Source organism: Carica papaya, chromosome 9, assembly GCF_054855325.1.
Source record: "Carica papaya isolate Zhongbai chromosome 9, ASM5485532v1, whole genome shotgun sequence".
Classification (NCBI taxonomy): Eukaryota; Viridiplantae; Streptophyta; class Magnoliopsida; order Brassicales; family Caricaceae; genus Carica; species Carica papaya.
In genome coordinates, this window is record NC_142317.1 from 5,544,822 (window position 1) to 5,559,161 (window position 14,340).

The 14,340-nt window shown below is 34.0% G+C and overlaps 2 protein-coding genes across 3 annotated transcripts; both read left to right on the top strand.

Moving 5' to 3' along the window:
- Positions 1 to 454: 454 nt before the first annotated feature.
- On the top strand, positions 455 to 4,822 carry LOC110820314 (SAP domain-containing protein). Of its 2 annotated transcripts, XR_015816442.1 has the most exons (7): positions 455 to 732; positions 1,909 to 1,954; positions 3,052 to 3,175; positions 3,740 to 3,810; positions 4,142 to 4,245; positions 4,335 to 4,421; positions 4,535 to 4,822. XR_015816442.1 is itself a non-coding variant. In XM_088211698.1 (6 exons), the coding sequence occupies exons 1-6, from the start codon at positions 613 to 615 to the stop codon at positions 4,571 to 4,573; spliced, it is 504 nt and encodes a 167-aa protein (XP_088067824.1). In that variant the 5' UTR covers positions 458 to 612; the 3' UTR covers positions 4,574 to 4,822. The 2 variants fall into 2 exon arrangements, 1 of the variants encoding a protein (XP_088067824.1); XM_088211698.1 differs by lacking the exon at positions 4,335 to 4,421 and having other exon boundaries at positions 458 to 732.
- Positions 4,823 to 10,747: 5,925 nt separating this feature from the next.
- Positions 10,748 to 12,867, top strand: LOC110820488 (cytochrome P450 94B3-like). The gene has a single exon (XM_022049970.2). It carries the CDS (start codon positions 11,082 to 11,084, stop codon positions 12,621 to 12,623), a length of 1,542 nt encoding a protein of 513 aa, XP_021905662.1. The 5' UTR covers positions 10,748 to 11,081; the 3' UTR covers positions 12,624 to 12,867.
- The last annotated feature ends 1,473 nt before the right edge of the window (positions 12,868 to 14,340 follow it).

The window sequence follows — 14,340 nt, forward strand, 5'->3', positions numbered from 1 at the left end:
TTATTTAATCTATATAACACAATAAATTTTAGTTAGTAAGATATACATTTCAAATAATATTGATTTGTCACAATAACTCATAGTTTTAATTTTGATTTAACAAATAATCAATGTTTTGTTAGTTATATGATTAATATTCCTCTTTATGTATATAAAATAATAACTTTGAGTTAAATAATTGTTAAGAAATTGTGTTATAATTAAAAATACATATTCTTTTATTAATCAAATATATAAATTTTTAATAAAAAAAATTATGATTCAACAAATATATTTACTATATCATTAAATATAATATATATATATATATATCCATTTTCTTGAGAAAAAAATATGAAATATATTAAGAGTAAAGTAATATAGGGCAACCAAACAGATCATAAGGATTAATTGCCGATCGACGCGCCTATTATCCACAGCCACGTACTTAAATCCCCTCCACCAAGCACCAAACCGCCCAACCCCGTCTATTTAGCCCTTAAATTGTACGGAGATAGATTTAGCGGTCTATTCCAGTGAGTCCCAAACTCAGAAACCCCACTTCTGACTCACTACTTCCTGCCCTTATCACTCTCTTTACTCGGCCAAGGCAGGGATTAGGGATTACTAACCATGGAGGCTTCCTCTTCCAAGCTTTCTGACTCCGATCGCCGGGCTCCTGACGCATCCAAGTTGCTCGCTAATCTCCCTTCTCGCGGCCTCTTCTCCTCCTCCGTCCTCTACTCCAATCCGGTAATTTACTTCTCTCTTCTTTTATTTCAGGCCTGTTGAAAGCAAAAAGATTTGTGCTAAAATTGTATATGACTACTTGTGTATGTATATTTTGTTAGCCTGCGGTTGAGTTCTGTAGATTTGTACGTGGTTGCTCTATGTGCTTGAACTTGATTTTTCTTGCTATCTTATGGCAAACTGCTATATGCATTGAATAGATAGTAGTAGTTCGTTGAGTGTAATTTATGGGAAGTTGAAATAGTGTTTTCTAGTAATTGGACATATGGTTCGTCGGAACTAGGGTTGTAACGATTGATTTTTAATCTTTTGACGGCTTGGGAAAAATGATCTTGCAGTAGGCATCTGGAATATGGAGAAATTCTTTAGTGAGCTCCAAATTTTGGTTTTCTGTCTGTGGTCTTCTTGCAATTTGTTTGAATTTGTGTAGGGATAGGACTAGAGTTTCCGCTTTGGTTATGAAGCCCATTATTATCTAGTTCAATTCACTATGATAGAAGGAATTTAACATTGTGCACAACCGTTAACCAAAGGTGCATAATGTTGTCTATGTTATAGAAGTTAGCCTTTTCTGCTGTCTGTTGCAATGGTTACTAGTCGTCCCTCAAAAGAAAAAATTTCATTGGGACTTGATGTGAACTTGAGACAAGTGAGAAGCCCAAATGCTGGCACATTTTGGTGTTTATCCTGTGAAGATATGCTGAGATCATAGTATATATTATGATAAACTAATTTTCAGTTTTATATGTTACATTACTTGCAATATCCAGAAGTTAGTTCTGCATGTGAGGGTACAAGTTTCTTTTCGGTTGTTTTATCTTCACCATTCAAACTAGAGCTGCCATTCCGGATCAATTTATTTGAGTTTTCTAGAATGTTTACCAAAGGACTCTTGTTGGATGTGTATCTTTGTTGTCTTGATTTTTGTGTTTTAGCTAATGTTCTTGGCTTTTTATTCCTTACCTTGACTTCCCTATCCCCAAAAAACCTAAAGAAGAAAAAAGAAAAAATTTTCTGGCCATCGCTTTTTTCATTTTCTGGTATGGTTCTCGGCTATTCACCATTGCCTTTAATCTCAGGATTGTTATTACGGTTTTGTGTTTGCTAAATATGATTCTTGTTTCCGAAGCAGTTAGTTTTTTTATACAACTTATACTCACATGTTAAGAATTTGTGCAGGGTACCATGCGAGTTTATCTCTGTGACCACGAGACTTCACCACCAGGTCTTCATAATCTCGACTCTGAAATTTTTGTTAATTCAGTTAGGGTTTGCAAGATATTACATGATTTATAATATCATTGTCCTCGTCAGGAAAAACAAGTTGTACTTATAGATCTGTCCCAAAATTCTTGAATGTTCTTTCTAGAAAAAAAAAAAAAAGAAAAAAAAAATCTTTAAATGTTGATTGAAGCTTTCAAATTCTTCACTGTTAAGATTCTGAAAATTGTACCAGCTCAGAGAGGTAGTCACTGTTGAATGACATAATTCTCAGTGTTAATAAAGCAAGTTCTAGAATTCTAGTGAAGGGAGCTGTGACCTTGTTAATTTAAATTTAATAGCTAATGAATAAATATAAATAACTCACTTGTTGTATGTAAGTAACCTAACCAAGGGCTGGCCTTTAAACAATTAGAGGCTTGAGAATGTATAAATAGAGAGCGAACAGGCCGTGTGAAACTCATGGATGTTATCAAGTTCTTAAAATTTAACTCATATTTCCTTGTAATTTTTGAGAAAAAAAGGAATGCACTCATATGTCTGAGTGTTTTGTTACTTTTTGCCCTTTGCCATTTGCAGATGGTTTTAAGGATTTTTGCCCTCTGCTATGGATAGGAATCTACCTTTTTTTTTTCCTGAGGGTTATAATCTGAGTTCATAAAAATGTTGTGTCAAATAGAACTCATTTGCAATGTTAAAGCATCTAAATTATTTCAAAAAAAAAAAGTTAAAGCATTTAAAGTGTTACATGTTCGAAGAGATGAAAGATACTATGAATTGATCTTAAAATGAATGCATTCTTGTTTGGAATGGCATTACTTTTCTATAGAGTCATCTATCTTTGTAAAGGGCTCATGTTACCAACTTGAGTTTATGCAGTTTATCATTTCGTTTACAGCAAGTGAGGGGAGAGGAATGAGAAAATGAGTGCAAGAATTATGTAGTAATTCGCTTTCTATAGCAGAATTATGTGCTACTAACTTTAGCTGTGCTTTACATTCCATGAAGAAAGACTCTTTTCTATCTTACCCTGTGACATTGTGTTTTGTGATTGGGTTGTTTTTGTAAACTTGAGAGTTTGACCCTCCCTTGTATTTCCAGAGGACCAACAGATCAAGACAAACCAACAAAACATACTTATTAGATCACTTGCTCTTAAGAAACAAAAAAGTGATTCCAGTTCTAAAGGGGTGAAAGAAACTGCTGCTGAAGGTCCTAGAAAGAGGTAAAATTATAATTTATTCCTGGCTTTTTTGGTTCAATTTCTATTCCATTCCTTGGTTCCTATAATAAACTTACATGTAGAATTGGACTCCAATTTTTAAATTTGCATCAACTTTGTTTTTACTTACAATTAATTTCTTTGAATGTTAAGTGGAAATTAGAAATTCATCTTCAGTCCATTGAAGGAACGAGTTGAAGTAGTACAACATAAAAGTTATGGTGTAAGTACATATCAGGAATATTCTTGTAACAAAGTAACAGACTATAATAGGAATTGAAAAAAAAAAAACTAAACTCAATGGGTCTTTACTGTTTTCATATCTCTGATGATTATTTAATTCTATTGTGTAAAGTTGCTTTGGACATAGGAAACTATGTCCAAGGGAAGAAAAGAAGATGGTTTTCGTGCAGAATACATTATGATCCTAGTTAGACCTGTTGTTTTGTAGGACTGAGACCATTTTGCATCTTCTTCTGTAGAAATTCTGCTGTAAGGAGTGTCATGAAATTCATCAGTTTATTTGGTTATATTCAGTTGTTCCACAAGTATCTTTTTTCTTCATAGGACTGCAGAAAGAGCTTTGGATGGCAGGGCTTCAGCAAAAAAAGCCAATAGTCAAATTAGTTCTCATCAAGGTAGACTCTTATGACGTTTTGTCTTGAATTGGCTGTCGTATCCTGTATGTGTGTATTACATGTGATAAGTAGTTGAGCATTTTTGTTTTCCCCTTTTTCTAGAATTGACCCTAAAATTGCAGTTTCTTCCACTTGTTACTTCAAATTACAAATTTCTCACTTTTGATAGGATAATTGTTAATGAATGGTTGTCATTTTTTGGATTTGGTTTTGAAGTTTTCTTCTCTCAGTCTAGTTAAATGTCTGTCATAAACTTTACCTATTGCTGATGTTTCTTGTCTAAGTTATCCAATTATTGTGTTTTAGTTCCTAATTGCTTTTGAACATGTAGAAGGATCAAACAGTGGTGCTGCCGAGAGAGACTTGCAAGCTCTGACTGTAGAGAGGCTCCGAGCCCTTCTTAAGGAGAAGGGACTTTCACTCAAAGGAAAGAAGGCATGTATCTAACTCATCTACATTTATTCTCAAACTTTTGTATTTACAGTTCAGAGTCAAGTGCCCCTTTCTTCTGATTGTATATATAGGGGCAAATAAATTGATCCCTAGTGGTGCAAAGGACACTTGCGGACTTGCAAGTGTCCAATTCAGGCCCCTTTTGGTTTATCGGACAGGTGATCTCAGCCTAGAAATTTTCAGCAGCATCTCTCAATCAATTACGGCAATGAAGTAACTAAATTTTCCTTATACCCTTCGAGTTTTACTGACTGATGGAAACCATTTGCAGGATGAACTGATTGCACGCCTGAAAAGTGTAAATTCATAATTGTAGTCCAAACTGTTGGGTTTAAAGATCTCTTCTGCTGATATTGTGTATGGCCATCCGGGACAAGGAAGATTATTAGGTGGTGATTTTATTTTTGAGACAAGTCATCAAATGGGTGAAAGAAAGAGGAAAAATTTGTAAGTTGAAAAGAGTAGTGTTTGAAGAGGAAGGGTAGCGGCGTGTAAGGAGAAGTAGCAGTATGTATGAATTGGGTATTGCATATTCTTAATTTATAAGCTTCCACTTGTACGTTCTTCTTCTAATGGAAAATTAAAGAGAGCTCAAGTTCGAGTATGGAGAAAATTAAGGAGAAAAGTTGTAATCGGAAGGTTTTGGGTTTAAAAGAATCTTAATCCAATTTGCGAAGGGAAGGAAACGCGTCGAGAAGATTACTTTCTTGATTAAACTGGCTATCTTTTTTTTTTTTTTTTTCCAACTCAAATAAGTCAAAAAGTAATTTTATAAATTTAGAAATGAAGTTGTAATGCAGGAAGAGAAGATATAATAATTCTAATATCACATAATAGACAAAAGTAATGTCTAAAATTATATTATAGTTTGCAATAATTTACCAAAGAATATATATAATGTCTGCGGCCGACGGGCATTCATTGTTTTGGTGCAGAGAACCCCGGAGGGACAATAATAATGTATATGACAAAATATGGACCTTACTTCAATTATTTCCAAGCCCAACATCCAAATAAAATCTTGATACGGCATTAATGATGAATCTCGTTATGTCCTTTTTTTTTTTTAATTTATAATTTAAATAAATAAGTAAATATATAATGGGTAAATTTTATTAAAAGAAGACAAATTATATTCATGCACGTTCGGAAATGGACGGTGTCGACGGACACGTCCATTTTCAATGAGGATTAGATAGACCGCAAAAGCTACAGGTGCCCCCACTCCGTCGACTTGTAGCAGTTCCTGGCAAGACGGCGCCGTTTTATGTCCGGACTTTTGAAATGATTGCGTGATACTCTTTGACAAATATCTCCCGGACAACGACATCTGTTGCGCCGTTTTATAGCCCTTTTTAATAATAGTGTGTTAATTAATAGGCTTTTTAAAATTTTAAATTAGCGGTGTTTCGGGTGGGTGCTCCTATTACTTACATACACGTATATATATATATATATAGAGAGAGAGAGAGAGAGAGTTTTTTTTTTTTTTACCTGAATTTGTTTGAATATTATGGTCAAAGGAAAATTCAATTTTGAATTAAACAAGTTTTATCTAAAAATTTGACTAAGCAAAGAAAATTAACAAAAAAAGACATATTCAAATTCAAGGAATCAACATTTCTTTTGACTAGAAAAAAAAAAGTATACATAAAATAACCAATAATACATCATGTCATGTAATCACTTTTAGGGCCCTTAATTTTAACGTTAAAAATAATATATACACATATATATATATATATATAATGCTGATGGAGCTAATATGAATTTTTAGTTGAAGTAAAAGTACATGCGAGATTTTGATCACATGCGTTATATATATATATATATATACATGTACAATAATTTATATGCTATAGAACTAAAATGGACGTGTCCCCAATAACAACCAGACGCACTACAAATTTTCCACGTGCTTATGTATGTTATATACATATATATATATATATGTATGTATGTATGTACGTACGTATGATATGACGTAATAAAAGTTTGAATTTGATTGATTGGTATCAAGTTTCAGCTGAATGTATTTTCTTGTTAATGTAAAAGTTTGACTAGAGAATTAATTTTTAATAAAATTATAAAAGAAATAACTTGTAGTAACCCTATCAAAACTTAATTTTACGTTACAAAGTTAATTACGCTTTTAATAATTTTTTATTTTATTATAACTTTTAAAATTATAATGAGAAAATATATAATATAATAATTTTGTCATGTTTTGTGAAATTATTATGCATAAAAAGTTATCAAATTTAATTAGTCTTGTTTAAGTGATAAAAATATTTTAAATTTTAATACATCAAATTAAAATGTTAATTTTTTTTTTATATACAAAAATTAAAAATATAATTTCTAATTTTATAATAAATAAAATTAAAAATAATAAATTTTAAATATATAAATAAACAGTTATAATTTTCAAATCAGACATTAAAAGATAATTTTTAATTTTAATTATCTTCTCCGCTCATTGTCTTTTCTAGTGTCAAGACCACTTCTTTTGACTGGCACTCCATATTAGGTCATCCATCTTCACTTATTCTTCAACATATTATACCAACATTTTTTTTACCTTGCTCTGTCACAAAATAATAATTATAATGTGTTTAAGCAATAAAAATCAAAAGCTTTCTTTTTCTATATCTACAATTATTTCATCTCATCACTTACAAATCATATTTTCTAATGTTTGAACCGCTCTTATTTACTATGTTGATGATATCAATTATTATGTTATTTTCATAATTATTTTATACGTTATGTATGATATTACCCCTTAAATAAGAAATTTTATGCTTGTGATATATTTTTTTCATTTTAAAGCACTAGTAGAAAATCACTTCAAAAACTCTATTGTCACTCTTTACTCTGATAATGGTAGGAAATATCAAGCATTATATCAATTTTTATTCCTTTATGGAATCTTTCATCTCACATCTCCCCCACATGCATCTGAGCACAATGGTCTCTTTGAACACTAACATCCACGTATTATTGAAACCGGCTTATCTCTATTCACTTATGCCTCACTTTTGGCTCACATATTAGGACTATGTATTTGCAACCGTTGTGTATCTCATTAATCACATGCTCACACCCACACTTTTTTTTTTTTTTTACCTTTTGAGTACTTGTTCTGCTCTCCATCAAACTGCATAAAACTCTGTATATTTAATTGTTTATGTTATCCATAGCTTCGTCTCTATTCTAATCACAAACTTGAGTCTCGATCACTCTCTTGTGTGTTTGTTAGGTACCCCTTACAGAGTACTTATCTCTGTCTTGATCTTTCAAATCCATTTAAAGTCATTTTAATCATCCAAGCCCCAAAAAACTCCGAGATTGGTTTCCATCAGCGTCATTTCTTCCTATTAAGGTTACACCACTCAACATGTCCTCCACAACTTTGCCCCTGGGCTTGGATCCATCTCACAACTAATCTCTGTTGACCATTCCACATCCTCGGTGCATACTATAACACACCCTCTAAAACTCCATGTCCCATACATGAGCCCTCATTTCTGTTTAGCTAAACTCCAGTAGATTGTGCCCCCCCATTCGATCGACCAGAACATTCCACTGACACCAACAATAACCTATATAACCCACCCTTTAATTCCTTATCTCTCTCTAGACCCTCCCTCTTCTACCCAAGTACCAACACCCGTACCATGACCATTCGACTAAAAAAAATTGATGAACTCATCCAAAACCTTAATCTTATTGATATCATCACCTCAAACCATCAACTTGAACAACACACATTGATCCAAACACTCAAAGATCCTAAATGGTGTCAGGTTATGCTTGATAGTATGATGATCTTGTGCAAAATGTGGGAACTTGTCCCACCTAATTCAACACAAAATTTTTTCAGCTGTGAATATATTTTCATAATTAAATGTTTACCTGATGGCTTGATTGATAATTATAAAGCTATGTTAGTTGCTAAAGAGTTCCATCAATATCCTAGTGTTGATTATCATGACACATTCAGTCTAGTTGTCAAATCTATCACTATTTGCTTAGTCCTCAATCTTCCTATTAATCATGGGTGGTCTCTTTGTCAATTTGATGTCAATAACGCTTTTCTACAAGGTCATCTAACCGAGGAACTGGGCACACACTCATCTAAAGTGAGGCAGAGCAGAGAGAACCGTACATTTGGGAGTTTAATTCCTACTTTGATAAGAGAACTTTGCAAATCCTTAATTTGAGTAAATATAATCCTATTTTTCCTGTCCGTTTTAGTAAAATTGATATTTTGTTTGCTTTACTTTTTAAATGGGATATGAGTGGCTGGAAATGGAATATTAAAAGTTTTTTTTTTTTTCTATGTACTCCAAACCCTATTTTACCCGGCCTTGACCATCAGGTCATCTTCATGAGTCAATACCCACTAGAGTAACCATCTTCACCATTACCAAAGGTAAGGCAAATGGTTAAACCTGCATACATTTCCAATCATCATGTTTTTACGCATCATGCTCAACATTATGTATTTTATATTCAAATGAATAATAATCAATCATAATAGAGATTCAATTATCAAAACCATCATGCTCACTAATTTCATATTTCATATTCAAATAAACAGCAGTAAATCACAATAAAGATTCATGCATTAAAATTATTTAACATTTCAATCTATCTTTTTAGAAAAATTTACTTAAAAATGTAAGAGAAAATACCAAAAGATTCATGCGTCAAAGGCTTAGATCAAGCAAGGAAGCCTAAAAGATGAAGGAAGCAAGCCCATTAGGCTAAAGGTATAATGATACATGCATCTTAATTCAAATGGAAGAGGTATCCATGAGAAAAAAGGAAGGAAATCTTTCCATATGGGAGGAGTCTTCCCAACCCGAATCATCTCTATAATTAATTAGGATATTCTCCATTTAAAAAGTTTCTATAAAGGAAAATGCTATATAATTTATTTTGGCTATAATTATCTTAATTTTTTATTATTTTCTTATTCTGTCAATATTTAATTTTCTATGAGTTTTGGGAAGATAGGGAAGTATTTAATTTTTTTCCAAACCGACCATAATTATCCTTAAATTTTCCTCAGTCAGCTCCAAAATTAATTAGATCTTCCCCATTAAAAAAGTTTCTATAAAGGGAGATGCTATATAATTTATTTTGATTATGATTATCTTAATTTTTTATTTTGTCAATATTTAATTTTTTATGAGTTTTGAAAAGATAGGAAGGTATTTAATCCTTTTCCAAACCGACCATAATCATCCTTAAATTTTCCTCAGTCAGCACCAAAATTAATTAGTTCTTTTTCATTTAAAAAGTTTCTATAAAAGGAGATGTTATTTAACTTATTTTGGTTATGATTATCTTAATTTTTATTATTTTCTTATTCAGGTCAATATTTAATTTACTTTGGGTTTTGGGAAGATATGGGGGCATTGCATCTTTTCCCAAACCGGCCATAATCTTTCTTAAATCTTCCATCAATCATCTCTCTAATTAATTTGATATATTATAAGAGATCTTTTTAGCTTGTTATGGTTATGATTATCTTAATTTTTATTATAATCTTATTCAAGTCAGGATTTAATTTCTTATATAATTTGTACAATTAATTTTAAGAGATTTATTTCCTCATAATGTATATGACCTACAATATAACCTATTCATCAAGTTGAAAGTAGTAAAATTATGAATTTTTTTTTTTTGAATAAATGAAGAGTTCTTCATAATTCTCCTTTGAGTTATGAATTGAATTAACTTATCAAAGTATTTTTGTGATATTTTTTTTAATTTTTTTAATTACCTTATTTTTTATTATATAATTGATGGTAGATTAAGTATAAAATATTTATTTAAAATTTAAGTTTTTAATACTATTTGAGTATTGTGCGAGTTTTGGATTACGTTATTAATCCTGAATTCTGCATCAACAATGTATAAACAACACGATAGGTTGAACTTCTTGAATGAAACTCTATTTTTATTTTTCATATAAAAGATATGTAAATATTCAACTTGATGTGAGATAGATACGAGAAAGAAAGTGAAAAAAAGTTCAAGGAACAAAACGAGAGTTTTAAGGAACTTCTTTTTTTTTTTTTTAATTGTTTAGGATTATAAGAGGTTGATGATATGTATGTATATATATATATATATATATATTGAGCTTTCATAATTCCTCATTAATAATTAATTGTAATTTATGGAGGCAATTCTCCATAACCGTAATACACAAAAAGCTAGTTGGTTGTCAAGTGCGTGTTTTTATGTTATTTATTCGTGAATTCTTCTTTAGCTTGTTGTTAGATTCGTTTCATCACCAATTACTACACATGTTTTATCTTTAATAATATTTACATGTATAATTTAATCTTGTGACTTTTTAAAATATTTGTAGGAAATTAAGAGGTAAAGACAAAAATGGGTAATGTCGGGAGGACGCCGAAAAGTAGAACCCATGGATGAGATTATCATTCTGTTCCTGAATATTATTTATTTAGGGAAAAGGAAATTGAAACCCTAAAAAATTTGCAAATGCCAAAAGTAAAATGTAGAAGTCCACCTCTCACCTCACCTCCATTGAGTGGTCGGTCTTCCTCCGTCATTTCCCCCTTTCAAATCATACCCTCACACACCATCCACACATTTATTTTATACACACACACACACACACAACTCTCACACTATCTTTACACATATTATACATAATATATATAGATGCACCACAACCCTCTTGCTCATATATCCGCAACATTCCAGCAGTTCCCATCCCTCCATTCTTCAATCATAACTTTGCATAATCGTACCAGCGAGCTGCTATTGCCATGATTCTCTTGGCTTTTCTGGTTTTTTCTCTAGTGTTTTCTTTTCTTTATTTCTTCTTCATATTTATCACAAAGGTCTACTCTTTTTTGTCTCTCCCACCTTCTACAAATGGCCCTCCTTCCTATCCATTCATCGGATGCTTACTGTCTTTCTCCCAAAACTGTCACCGTCTTCTCGATTGGTACACCGAGCTATTATCCCAATCACCCACCAACACCATTGTGGTGAACCGGCTCGGTGCACGGCGCACCATTGTCACTGCCAACCCGGAGAATGTCGAGTACATACTCAAGACCAACTTCTGCAACTTCCCTAAAGGCAAGCCCTTCACTGAACTACTCGGCGACCTCCTGGGTCGGGGCATATTCAACGTTGACGGCGAGTTATGGAGCACGCAACGAAAGTTGGCGAGTCACGAGTTCAGTACCAGGTCGCTAAGGGAGTTCGTGGTTAAAACGCTTCAAGAAGAAGTGGAGGAGAGACTGATCCCTGTTCTTGATGAGGCAATGGAGAGGCAGACGGTTGTTGATTTGCAAGAGATATTAAGGAGATTTGCTTTTGATGTTGTGTGTAAAGTTTCTCTGGGTACTGACCCTTGTTGTTTGGATCTGTCGAGGCCATTGCCGGCTCTCGTTATAGCTTTTGACAGCGCGTCGGAGATAAGTGCCATGCGAGCAATGGAACCCATGTATGCTGTGTGGAAGATTAAGCGAACGCTGGGTTTAGGTACAGAAAAGAAACTGAAGGAAGCCATCAAGGTGGTCCATGGATCAGTTTTGGAGATCGTGCAAAACAAGAAGAAAATCCTCGGAAGTGACCAGGAGAACCAAAACGACGCCGTCGCAAACCACAGCGAGGATCTGTTATCGAGGCTGCTGTCAGCTGGGCACGACGAGGAGATTGTAAGGGACATGGTGATCAGCTTCATCATGGCGGGAAGAGACACCACATCTGCCGGAATGACGTGGCTGTTCTGGTTACTGTCTAAGAACCACAAGGCAGAGGAGATGATCGTGCATGAAGTCAACTCAGTGATCCAGAAAAAGGGCGGGGATGACAAAACCAAAACGACGTCGTTAGATTTCGAGGCATTGAAGGAGTTGCATTTCACTAAAGCTTGCCTCTGCGAGTCAATGAGGCTGTACCCTCCAGTTGCGTGGGACTCAAAGCACGCAGCAGACGACGACGTTTTGCCGGACGGGACTCGATTGGATAAGGGCGACAGAGTAACATACTTCCCGTATGGGATGGGGAGGATGGAGACGATCTGGGGGAAGAACCGGTTAGAGTTCAGACCGGACCGGTGGTTGGAAGAGGGCGATCAGGGTGTTAATCCGTATAAATTTCCAGTATTTCAGGCCGGCCCAAGGGTTTGCCTGGGGAAGGAAATGGCTTTTATCCAGATGAAGTACGTGGTGACGTCAGTGCTCAGACAGTTCGAGATCAAACCGTTTCGGAAGGACCGACCGGTTTTTGTTCCATTGTTGACGGCTCACATGTCTGGTGGGTTCAAGGTGCTGATCAAGAAAAGAAATCAGTAATTAATTGACCTGATTGCATGCATATATATACATATACTTACATCTAAAAATACCCATGTGGAATATACCTATATAAATTTAAATTTAAATTACTTATTATAAGATGATTATGTGTAGAACCCGTGTCTTATTCCGTCCATATATTGACAAGATATCACAACTGTACTTGTATAAGTCATGGTCAAAGGGAATGAAGAAGATTGCACTTTCTTTACTATGATATAATAATAATATTTCTTTGATAGTTGCGAAGACTCCAATATATTTTATTACATATATAATTTTCTTCCATATATATATATTGTAACGACTGGATCTGAAATTTGATCTCGAATCAATTTTGATATTTTAAAATATATATAAAAAAATTATTTTTAAATTAATTTATTTTTATTTTTATTAAATTTATGAAAAAAATACGTTACGTATGAAATCGAAAATAATTTAAAAAAAAAATGAGTGAAAATTTAAATTCATGAGATATTTTAAAAAATAAAAATTAAAAATTGAAGGTTAAAGTACAAATAAAAAAATTTGTGTTGTGTAAGACTGACCAGTAAACAACTCCGACGAACCAGAATACGCCGCGTGGTAAAGCATGATGACGTCGGTGCTATGTAGGATGCCACGCGAGCGATCCGCATGCCCCACAATCGAATGACCCAGGATCGATCCCACACGCGTGAACGGTCCGGATTTGTTTCCTTTTAAATACGATCGGACGGTCGAGATCAAATCGCAATGAATGGTCCATATTCATTTCTTCCTTAAACGCGATCGAACGGTCAAGATCAAATCGCGATGGACAACCTAAATTTATTTCCTCTTTAAGCGCGATTGGACGGTTCAGATCAAAACGGGATAAATATAAATAACTTCTATCATACGGAAACCCAAACTCTAGCCGCCAGCCCCCGCCGAAGAAGAAAAACCAGATGCCAGAGAAGTAAATCGATCGCCGCTGCACTGCCGACTACCAAAAAAGATAAACATTTCTCATACTCGCTCGAAATTCGCTCGGAATTTAATTCCGAGCACCCCCGTGGCCAAATCGAAGAAAAAATAGCGACGAGTGAGTCGGAAACTGCGAGTGAAGCTTGGCGAAGCCTTTGCAACCAAAGTCCCAAAACCCCTCAGATGACCCCCTTCCCGATTCCTGTTTCACATGATTTTTCGATCATTGTGTTCACCGTCCTTTTCTGTGTAGGTTAACCGAAGAAAGAATCTCAGCCGCGAAGGAGAACCGGCAGAGTCGCCGCACCTGGAGGTCCCCTCTACCGATGAGTTCGATTTTCTATGGTTTTTGGGCCAACCCAGGTCCCTGATGTATTTTTTTGTAGGGATACGGTCAAAACTGCTTAAAAATTTGCTAAAATCGACTAGGCCGAGGTGAACCGCTACTGTGGGTGACAAAGCTGGTGTCATGCCGGAACCCCAAAATTGGCCAAAACAAGTTTTAGACACCGATTTTGATTTTTTATGATATTTTTAGGTACGTGATAAGTGTTTTAATTTTCGTATAAAAAATTTAAGAAACCTGATACCCGTCAAAAAACATAGTAGACAGTGCGACATCCCGAAATACCGATTCAAGTAAGGATCTCTCACTATTTTCTCTGTTACGGTAAATTAAGGCTTAGTAATTGATAATTGTGTGTTTTTATGAAAAATTAAATAAGTTTAAAAATAATTACAGGTCACTAGTAGAGCCGAAACC